General features: G+C 41.5%; 2 protein-coding genes across 2 annotated transcripts; one reads left to right on the forward strand and one right to left on the reverse strand.

The window, feature by feature from the left end:
- The first annotated feature begins 4,702 nt into the window (after positions 1 to 4,702).
- Positions 4,703 to 8,808, forward strand: LOC120931056 (protein ALP1-like). Its single transcript, XM_040342179.1, has 3 exons — positions 4,703 to 5,102; positions 5,187 to 5,288; positions 7,487 to 8,808. The coding sequence occupies exons 1-3, from the start codon at positions 4,888 to 4,890 to the stop codon at positions 8,364 to 8,366; spliced, it is 1,197 nt and encodes a 398-aa protein (XP_040198113.1). The 5' UTR covers positions 4,703 to 4,887; the 3' UTR covers positions 8,367 to 8,808.
- On the reverse strand, positions 6,087 to 7,495 carry LOC120931057 (leucine-rich repeat extensin-like protein 5). Its single transcript, XM_040342180.1, has 2 exons — positions 7,283 to 7,495; positions 6,087 to 7,206 (listed from the first exon to the last, which is right to left on the reverse strand). Exons 1-2 carry the CDS (start codon positions 7,387 to 7,389, stop codon positions 6,213 to 6,215), a joined length of 1,101 nt encoding a protein of 366 aa, XP_040198114.1. The 5' UTR covers positions 7,390 to 7,495; the 3' UTR covers positions 6,087 to 6,212.
- Positions 8,809 to 11,173: the final 2,365 nt, after the last annotated feature.

Raw genomic sequence — 11,173 nt, forward strand, 5'->3', positions numbered from 1 at the left:
TCGCACTATGCATGCCCTTCGTAAATGGTTTGGAGAGCGCCGGAACTTTATCAAAAAAGGCCATCGACAAACTTCGTGTCCCGAGGCATTATAAGGAGTTTCACAAACAGTCATCTTCAGGATTACATGTTTGGGTTATAGAGGTCATCTCCGATCATTTCCCCCAAGCCGAACGTTATAAACGGTTATGGGAAAGAGAAAATTACTGGATCTATACCTTTTACAGTTTATCACCTGGGGGCCTCAATTGAGGCATCGAAATCAATATTTTACTTTATAGTTCTATTCATACTGTAGTTCTATTTGTGTACATTTTTGGGTCACTACGGTTTCTATTTTTCCCTACACCTTTCCACATCATTGACTCTATTGACAAATTCATAATCACAATTCTTTTATAAATAAATTGTGATATATACACCTGTAATGAAAATCCAATTTTTATTGATTAATAATGTAATATTCATGATCTCTATTGATTGACAACAAAACATACATTTTTATTTTAACCATAAATATAATATAATATATTTATGGTTAAAATAAAAATGTATGTATTGTTGGTAATCAATAGAGATCATGAATATTACATTGTTAATATAAATACATTTTTTATCACATAATATGCGTAATATATATGTATATATTTCTTATACATATAATACATGTAAATACATAATACACAAAAATGTATGTATTAAAAATAAAAAATTCAAATAAAAAGATATATGTATAAAAAATATATACATATATATTATGTACATTATGTGATAAAAAAAATGTATATATATTAATAATGTAATATTCATGATCTCTATTGATTACCAACAAAACATACATTTTTATTTAAACCATAAATATAATATAATACAATGTATGTTTTGTTGGTAATCAATAGAGATCATGAATATTACATTATTAATATATATACATTTTTTTTATCACATAATGTGCGTAATATACATGTATATATTTTTTATACATATATCTTTTTACTTATTGAGTGTAGATGTGATTATACATGTGTGATAATACCTTTAGAAAAACATCTCCTAAAACTTGTTTTTTTTTTAAGAGATGTGTGAATTTTTTTGAAGAAGTAATGTTGCTTTTTTTAACTACCAACAAAACATACATTTTTATTTTAACCATATATATATATATATATATATATATATATATGGTTAAAATAAAAATGTATGTTTTGTTGGTCGTTAAAAAAAGCTACATTACTTACACCAGCGACCAGTAAAGTCCTTGATATCATTTTATATATCTATAAGAAAGTTAAAACTTGTTTTTAGGGAGTGTTTTTAGAAGATATATTTACCAAAAATTTTTTTTTTAATATATATATATATGTATGTATGTATGGTTAAAATAAAAATGTATGTTTTGTTGGTAGTCAATAGAGATCATGAATATTACATTATTAATCAATAAAAATAGGGGGCCAGATTCAGGTACATTTACGTTGCGCAGCGGCGGCGTAACGTATCCCATTTACGTTACACCGCCGCAAGTTTACAGCGTAAGTGCCTGATTCACAAAGCACTTACCTGTAAACTTGCGGCGGTGTAACGTAAATCCGCTCGGCGCAAGCCCACCTAATTCAAATGGGGCGGGCACCATTTAAATTAGGCGCGTTCCCGCGCCGAACGTCCTGCGCATGCTCCGTCCGTCAAATTACCCAACGTGCATTGTGCTAAATGACATTGCAAGGACGTCATTGGTTTCGACGTTAACGTAAATGGCGTCCAGCGCCATTCACGGACGACTCACGCAAACGACGTGATTTTTCAAATTTCGACGCGGGAACGACGCCCATACTTAACATTGGCTAGTCCACCTAGAGGGCAGTCTTAGTTTTACGCGGCGTATCTCGACGGAAACAACGTAAAGTTAGAGCGACGGGTAAAGCGCACGCTCGTGAATCGCCGTAACTAGTCATTTGCATATTCTACGCTGACCGCAATGGAATCGCCACCTAGCGGCTGGCCTAGAATTGCATCCTAAGATCCGACGGTGTAAGTCAATTACACCTGTCGGATCACGATAGGGGAGACACGATCGATGACGTCACACCTACAGCCACACCCCCCTACAGTTGTAAACACACACTAGGTGAACCCTAACTCCTACAGCGCCCCCTGTGGTTAACTCCCAAACTGTAATTGTCATTTTCACAGTAATCAGTGCATTTTAAATGCATTTTTTGCTGTGAAAATGACAATGGTCCCAAAAATGTGTCAAAATTGTCCGAAGTGTCCGCCATAATGTCGCAGTCACGAAAAAAATCGCTGATCGCTGCCATTAGTAGTAAAAAAAATACAAAAAATGAAAATGCAATCAAACTATCCCCTATTTTGTAAACGCTATAAATTTTGTGCAAACCAACCGATAAACGATTATTGCGATTTTTTTTACCAAAAATAGGTAGACGAATACGTATCGGCCTAAACTGAGGAAAAAAAATGTATATATGATTTTGGGGGATATTTATTATAGCAAAAAGTAAAAAATATTGCATTTTTTTCAAAATTGTCGCTCTATTTTTGTTTATAGCGCAAAAACTAAAAACCGCAGAAGTGATCAAAAACCACCAAAAGAAAGCTCTATTTGTGGGGAAAAAAGGACGCCAATTTTATTTGGGAGCCACGTCGCACGACCGCGCAATTGTCTTTTAAAGTGACGCAGTCCCGAACTGTAAAAACACCTTGGGTCTTTAGGCCTCATATTGGTCCGGGGCTTAAGTGGTTAAAGGTGTATATATCACAATTTATTTATAAAATAATTGTCATTATAAATTTGTCAATTAATTAATAAATTAATAGTTAAATATTAAAAAAGCCACAATGCTTACACCAACCAGTAAAGTCCTTGATATAATTTTATATAGCTATAAGAAAGGTAAACGGTGTTTTTAGGGAGTGTTTTTAGAAGATATATTTAACAAGAGATTTTTTAAGCATATATATATATTTTGTCATATGCAGGTATCCATTCTTGAGTGTAGATATCATTATACATGTATGATAGTACCTTTAGAAAAACATCTTTTTTTTTGAAGAGATGAGTGATTTTTGGGAAGGTATATATAATATATATATATATATATATATATATATATATATATATATATATATATATATATATATATATATATATATATATACATACTTTAAAAAAAACACATCTCTAGTTAAATATATCTTCAAAAAACACTCCCTAAAAACACTTTTTAACTTTCTTATAGATATATAGCCAGATTCAGAGAGAGTTACGCCGGCGTATCAGTAGATATGCGATACGCTACGCCTGCCTAACGTTAGGCCCATCTACGTGAATCCAGCTAATATAAAATGATATCATTGGGGTAGATTCAGAGAGCAATTACGCCGCCGTATCCATAGATACGCAGCGTAATTGCTAAGTAGCGCCGGCGTATCTACTTTCTGTATTCAGAAAGCTTGATACGCCGACTGTAGCCTCAGATAAGTCTCTTATGCCGTCGTATCTTAGGGTGCAATCTGACGCTGGCCGCTAGGTGGCGCACCCGTAGTTGTCAGCGTAGAGTATGCAAATTGCATACTTACGCCGATTCACAAACGTACGTGTGGCCGGCGATCGTTTTTTACGTTGTTTTCGCATGTAGTTTTCGCCGTAAGGCTGCTCCTGCTAATAGGAGGCGCAGCCAATGTTAAGTATGGACGTCGTTCCCGCGTCACGATTTTCAAATTTTACGTCGTTTGCGTAACTCGTTCGTGAATGGCGATGGACGCCATTTACGTTCCCGTCGAAGCCAATGACGTCCTTGCGACGTCATTTACCGCAATGCACGTCAGGAAATTTCCCAGACGGAGCATGCGCAGTACGTTCGGCGTGGGAACGCGCCTAATTTAAATGATCATTTAAATTACGCGCACTTACGCCGGCCCCTTTTACGAAACCCCGCCGCAAATTACGGAGCAAATGCTTCGTGAATGCAGCGTAGCTCCAGTAATCGCAGAGGTGATTAAATACCACCAAAAGAAATCTCTATTTGTGGGGAAAAAAGGACACCAATTTTGTTTGGGAGCCATGTCGCACGACCGCGCAATTGCCATTCAAAGTGCGACAGTGCTGAAAGCTGAAAATTGGCTTGGGCGGGAAGGTGCGTAAGTGCCCCCCCGGTATGGAAGTGGTTAATAATGTAATATTCATGATCTCTATTGATTACTGAAAGGAAGTATTAGTTATCCCGGACGAGCCCCCATCTGAAAGGGCGCTGTTGGGAGACCTTAAAGTGGAGGTTCACCCAAAAAATAAATTTCTAACATTACATTCAGCCGAGTTGTCCTAATGACAATCGGCTGTTTTTTTTTTTCGTACATACCGTATTTTCACCGCCGCTTCCGGGTATGTCTTCTGCGGGACTGGGCGTTCCTAATTGATTGACAGGCTTCCGACCGTCGCATACTGCGCGTCACGAGTTGCCGAAAGAAGCCGAACGTCGGTGCGCAGGCGCCGTATGGACACTTTTTAGGACAATAACTTGCATATTAGCCTTTAAAATCAGCACTTTAGATTTCATACGTTCGAGTCCCATAGACTTTAACGGGGTTCTAAGGCTGCATTCACACCTAGGCGTAGGCAATAGCGTCGTTTTCAGGCGTTTTTTTTGGCGTTTTTTCCGGCGTTTTGTCGCGCGAATATGCGCGTATGCGCGCGTATGCGCGCGTTTGCATACAGCGTTTACCGACGTTTTTGTTCCTCGTATTTTTTCTTATAATCCAATAGGAAAAATGATAATCCCTGACATCACTTGTTGCTATCCTAGGATTTTTATTTTCCTCTTCCTGTGTGAATATACCTCTTCCGGGTCATCATTGTGCTTCCCATTCCAAAATGAACGACGATGAGATGGCATGTATGATGGCAGCAGTCACTGCCACCTCGTATATGCTATACCAGGGACAGAGGAGAAGGAAGAGGGCACGGAGATATTGGATCCACCCTGTTATTGCCGGTCGGGAAGAAACAGGACAGTTTTGGGTCCTTTATAAAGATCTCCGAGAGCACGAGGAGAAATTCCTGGACTACACCAGAATGTCTATGAAAAGGTTTGTAAAAATTATCTGTATTCATTGTTTTTGACATTGTACCTTTCCATGTCCACTAAAAAACGTTTTTATTTTTATTAACAGTTTTGATGAGTTGCTAGAACTGCTCAGCGGTAGATTACAGAGGATGGACACCTATTTCCGCAATTCCATACCCCCTGTGGAGCGACTTATCATCACACTGAGGTAAAAAGTTCCAAAATGATGCTCTAGTGCCCATAACAAAATTCTATACTCACCGTATAACTACCTACCCCCTTCCTACTATTCATGACTCGCATCACGGTGCCACCATTACATGACAGACTGTGCCCCATTACATGACAGACTGTGCCCCATTACATGACAGAATGTGCCCCATTACATGACAGAATGTGCCCCATTACATAACAGAATGTGCTCCATTACATGACAGACTGTGCCCCATTACATGTCCTGACCTGACCCATTCAGACTGTGCCCCATTACATGACAGACTGTGCCCCATTACATGTCCTGACCTGACCCATTCAGACTGTGCCCCATTACATGACAGAATGTGCCCCATTACATGACAGACTGTGCCCCATTACATAACAGAATGTGCTCCATTACATGACAGACTGTGCCCCATTACATAACAGAATGTGCTCCATTACATGACAGACTGTGCCCCATTACATGTCCTGACCTGACCCATTCAGACCGTGCCCTTACCTTTGCGAATCTTGCCCGTATGTGTCTTCAAAAAGACGTGCCATCTACATCTTCTGTTCCGTGACAGGCGGAACATTCAGCGTCCTATGAGGCACTGTGTTCAGTGTTCGTCCATCACGGGGGCCTTCTCGTCCTCGGACGAGAGGGCCTCCGTGATAGGCAGAAAGCAAACACTACAAACACTATTGCATACATTACCCAATAATATTATATTTGTATATGCATCTAATATTAAAAAACACACGTTTTACAAGGTCCAATTTTTTTTATTTTTTTAGGAAGTATATTATAAACTATATTCATCCTATTTTTAATTTTTTTTATTTTTTGGTCAAAAAACAAACTTTAAGCTAACGTAGCTCATAGAAAACAAATAATTTGACTGCAGTTGAACTAGAGTCTGATAACACAACATTACAGTTTTTGGAAACTTGGGGATTCCCCTGGGTCATCCACCGATATGCCAGCGTCTATGGCTTTGCCAAAACTAGACCAATCAGATCTAGATGTTGTACCATGCGGCCAACGTGATGGTGGTGTTGCTGGTGGTTGTGGTGGTGGTGGTGGTGTTGGTGTAGGTTGAGGATTGTAAGGTGGGAGTGTAGGCAGGTGTGTGTAATCGGAAGGGTATGTCGTGCGAGAAGGGTAAGTAGGAGGTTGTGGAGGTAGATGAAATGTTTGTGAAGTCGTGGGATGGTAGGCAGAAGGTGTCGTCTGTGGGCGTCTGTAAGGTGACATTGTCGAAGTGTGCGTATGCAGGTAAGGCGGATCAGGGAGTGTTGAGGAAGTGTATGCAGAAGGTGGTGTTGGTAGTTGAGGGTGGGTAGAAAGTGTGGGCGTCTGAGTCGGGTAAGGTGGTGCGTGTTGAGGTAGGTGGCTGTGAAAAGGTGGTGCTGTGAAGTGACGAAGTGTTGGTGCTGACAGATGTTGCGGGTGTTGGTTAGCATAGGGGCCATACGGTGGTGGTGGTTCTGGGGATAGGTAGGGTTCTTCAGGTGGAATAAATGTGTTGATGTACCGTATGGTACCTGCCAGCATATCGGCTTGTAGGCTTTTGGGAACCCTGTCCATTAACTCCGCCAAACATTGGGCCGACTTGTTTCCGTATGAAGGGGTATTAGTATTAGTACCCATTCTGTCCTTCATTTCTGACATGATCTGTAGCATCATTGTCACATTGGGGTCTGATTCCGGAGCTTTTCTTTTGGTCCCCCTCGCAGCTACACGCGGCACCGGCCTTGGCGTTGTCTGCAGCTCTCCCAGAGGTGTTGCCGGCGTAGATTGAGATGAACTGGCCAACTGGCTTTCCGGCTCCAGACCCTCCAGTGTCTCATCACACGAATTTCGGCTGCTGTTATCCATCGCGACAGGGGCGGTCGGAGCAGCTTCCTCCCAGCTGTTTTCAGTCCTGAAAATATAAATGAATTATTATAACTTTTGTATACCAATTGCGCTCACTGTCCTTAGTACAGATAATAGTTTACCTCGCCAAACTCAATGAAGGTCTCAAGAATTCCAATTCCTTAGCATGAATGTATTCTTTGATGTGACATGCCGCCGATCCACTCCTGTTACTTGTTACCAGTCTCATGTATCTTGCATAGGCGTCACGAAAGCTCTTCCATTTGTCTTTTATCTGTTTCACTGTCAAAAACAAAATAAAATAATATATATTATTTTCTTTGTAGATATTTATCAACTGGACAGTCTCTTGGAAGTCTACATTATGCCTTCCGTATAGGCAAGTCGACAGCGAGTTATATTATACGTGACACCTGCTCTGCTATATGGGAGGTTCTCCAGGAGGTAGTGTTCAAGAAACCTACTGCACAGGAATGGGCACAGATTGCGGAGGTATTCTGGCAACGCTGCAACTTTCCTAATTGTGTCGGAGCAATAGATGGGAAGCACATTAGGATTGTGAAGCCCATGAGAAGTGGAAGTGAATTCTTCAATTACAAGAAATATTTCTCTTTTGTATTGATGGCTGTAGCAGATGCAAACTACTGTTTTACTTACATAGACATTGGGTCATATGGGAGCAGCGCGGACTCAACCATCTTTGGAAACTCGAACTTTGGTCAAATGCTGCGATCAGATGATCTTGACCTACCACAATGCCGTCCTCTCCCAGGCACAAATGGCCCTCCACTACCAAGTGTTTTTGTGGGTGATGAGGCCTTTTCTTTGGGGACAAACCTCCTGCGGCCTTATTCGGGGCATAGTTTGACAGAGGAGAGAAGGGTATTCAACTACCGCCTAACCCGGGCACGGCGAGTAGTTGAATGCACTTTTGGAATACTTGCCAATAAGTGGCGGCTTCTGCACACTCCCATAGTGTTAAACATGCAGAATGCCGTCACGGCTGTCAAAGCTGCGTGCGCCTTGCACAATTTTGTGAGGCAGCGCGATGGCTTCGATTTCGAAGAACCGGTTACTGAGACTCTGGAAAGAGCTCAGTGGACTGGTGTCCGTGGGAACAGGCAGGGCTCCCATGTACGGGATCAATATGCCGCATATTTTATGTCTCCTGAAGGACAGGTGCCATGGCAGCTGGATTCCATTTAATTATTAATATTATTCTTTTTTTGTGAGACTGTCAATGCTTGACGTACTTTTTTGAAGAATACATCATATGCTGTTGTAATACAATAAAATAAAAATATGTTATTAATGTATTAAGAAGTCTCATGTTTGTTTTATTTTGAGGTTTTTTTTAAATCGGTGTCATGGTGTCAGGATGGGAACAATAACTCACAGGTCCTGCCTCAGTGGTAACATAGGGTTGTTGGTTACTAGGAAGGGGAGTATCCCCCCAATGGGGGCACTGTACTGTATACATAACTGATGTACTGATGCACTGATAACAATGATGGTATACTAATCCTCCTAGGTGGAATAGTATACCATCATTGTTATCATTGAATAATACAGTGCAGTGCCCCATTGTTTGTGTCAATGGGGGGCATAGTGCGTCAGGACATTGGAAGGCTAGCAAACGGCCAAATCTGAGGCCCCGTACACACGACCAAACATGTATGCTGAAACTGGTCCGCGGGCCAGTTTCAGCATACATGTTCGGTCGTGTGTGGGCGCGAGCGGGCCGAATTCCAGCAAACATTTGCCCGCCGGGCCTTTTCCCAGCGGGCAAATATTCCTGAACGTGTTTTAAAACCGTCTGCTGGAATCCTGCCCGCTCGCACATGTACGGTCGTCAGTACAGACCTACCGTACATGTCCAGGCGCCCGCTGTCCCTCGCATGCGTCGAATGACTTTGACGCATGCGTGGAAGCCTTTAAATGGGAGGCCCGCCCACGTCTCCGCGTCAACGCCGCGTCATCGTCGCGGCGACGACGCGGACACGCCCCGCGTATTGTTTACGCGCGGACTTCTGTACGATGGTTAGTACAACCATCGTACAGAAGCCCTCTGGCAGACATGTACGGTGAAAACGGTCTGACGGACCGCTTTCACCGTACATGTTTGTTCGTGTGTACCCGGCCTGACACTCGTGTAGCAGCATAGGTTCTTACAAAAGGTGGTGTCACTAGATATTTTATTTAACCACTTCAAGACGGCAGTCAGCACAAATATTATACGGGCACATTTTGTCTCTTGCAGATAGTGACACAGGTCTGTCACCTCCACCAGTCTACCCTCTTCCCACACGGTTAGAACACTATATTGAGGACACATTCCCTTCCTCACCCCCCTAGTATGACTATACAAACATTGAATTTCCAAAAAAAACAAATATAATATCTACTTATGTTCATTTTACTTTTCGCCGGAGTTTACCTTTTTTGTCTTTATTTTCCATTTCGGTCCAGTTAGGATATATCTGAGAGGCAATTTTGTCCCATGCCCTCCTCCGCACTGTTCTCAAACTGTAGGATGGATCCTTGATGTCATACAGGCAGGTGTGCTCCTTCACCATGCTAATAAATTTCTCTGTCTCCAGGACAGAAAGTGTATCACCAAGGTCTGATGCCATGCTTGCTGCTGGGATACTGATAGGCAAAATGGTGATTTTGGGACTTCCTGTTTGAGATTATGTACTTTCTTTTTCATTTTCAGTATTCAAATATGAGCAGCAAAGGCGCAAAAACGCGTGTACATACGCTTGTTGTCGCGCAATACGCGCGTATCCGGCGTTTTACATTGCTTTCAATGGAAAACAAAAAACGCGCTAATACGCGCAAATCGCGCGAATTGCGCGACAAAAAAGGGTCCGGAACTTCTTTTGACTACAGGCGATGCGCGTTAGGCGCATCAGCGTGCAGATGTGAACCGTCCCCATTGACTAACATTGTATTTTGTCCCTCTGGCGTTTGTTCGCGTCGCGCTACATGCGATAAAACGCGAAGGTGTGAATGGGGTCTAAAGTTCACAGGAACATTTGGTGTGTTCGCAAGTTCTGATGCGAACCGAACAGGGGGGTGTTCCGCTCATCCTTACTCCTCATTATTAGTGTTGCTCACAAATATTCGTATTGCGAATATTCGGCTCGAATATGGCATATTCGAGTATTCGCGATATATTTCGAATTTCGCGGTGAATATTCGCTATTCCGAATATTCACATTTTTTCAATTTTATTTTTAGAACAGATCACATCCTATCGACGTCTAAAAGCATTGCTGGTATGATTAGAGACCTTGGGCCGAGTAGCTGAAGCGATCATTTTATCTTGCCGAAAAATCGCAATGCGATTATTCGGCAATCGGAATATCGCGCGATTATTTTCTCCGCCCTTCTTTTGCATCAGAGCCAATCAGAGTTCTCCTACCACAGTTGTCGAAATTCCGCAATAAATATCGCATTCGCATTTTGCGAAATTTCGATAAAATATCACGAATATTCTGAGCCAATCAGAGGGCTCCTACCGCAGTTGTCGAAATTCCGCAATAAATATCGCATTCGCATTTTGCGAAATTTCGATAAAATATCACGAATATTCTGAGCCAATCAGAGGGCTCCTACCGCAGTTGTCGAAATTCCGCAATAAATATCGCATTCGCATTTTGCGAAATTTCGATAAAATATCACGAATATTCTGAGCCAATCAGAGGGCTCCTACCGCAGTTGTCGAAATTCCGCAATAAATATCGCATTCGCATTTTGCGAAATTTCGATAAAATATCACGAATATTCTGAGCCAATCAGAGGGCTCCTACCGCAGTTGTCGAAATTCCGCAATAAATATCGCATTCGCATTTTGCGAAATTTTTATAAAATATCACGAATATTCTGAGCCAATCAGAGGGCTCCTACCGCAGTTGTCGAAATTCCGCAATAAATATCGCATTCGCATTTTGCGAAATTTCGATAAAATATCACGAATATTCTGAGCCAATCAGATGGCTCCTACCGCA

This window comes from Rana temporaria, chromosome 3 (assembly GCF_905171775.1).
Source record: "Rana temporaria chromosome 3, aRanTem1.1, whole genome shotgun sequence".
NCBI classification, from domain to species: Eukaryota; Metazoa; Chordata; class Amphibia; order Anura; family Ranidae; genus Rana; species Rana temporaria.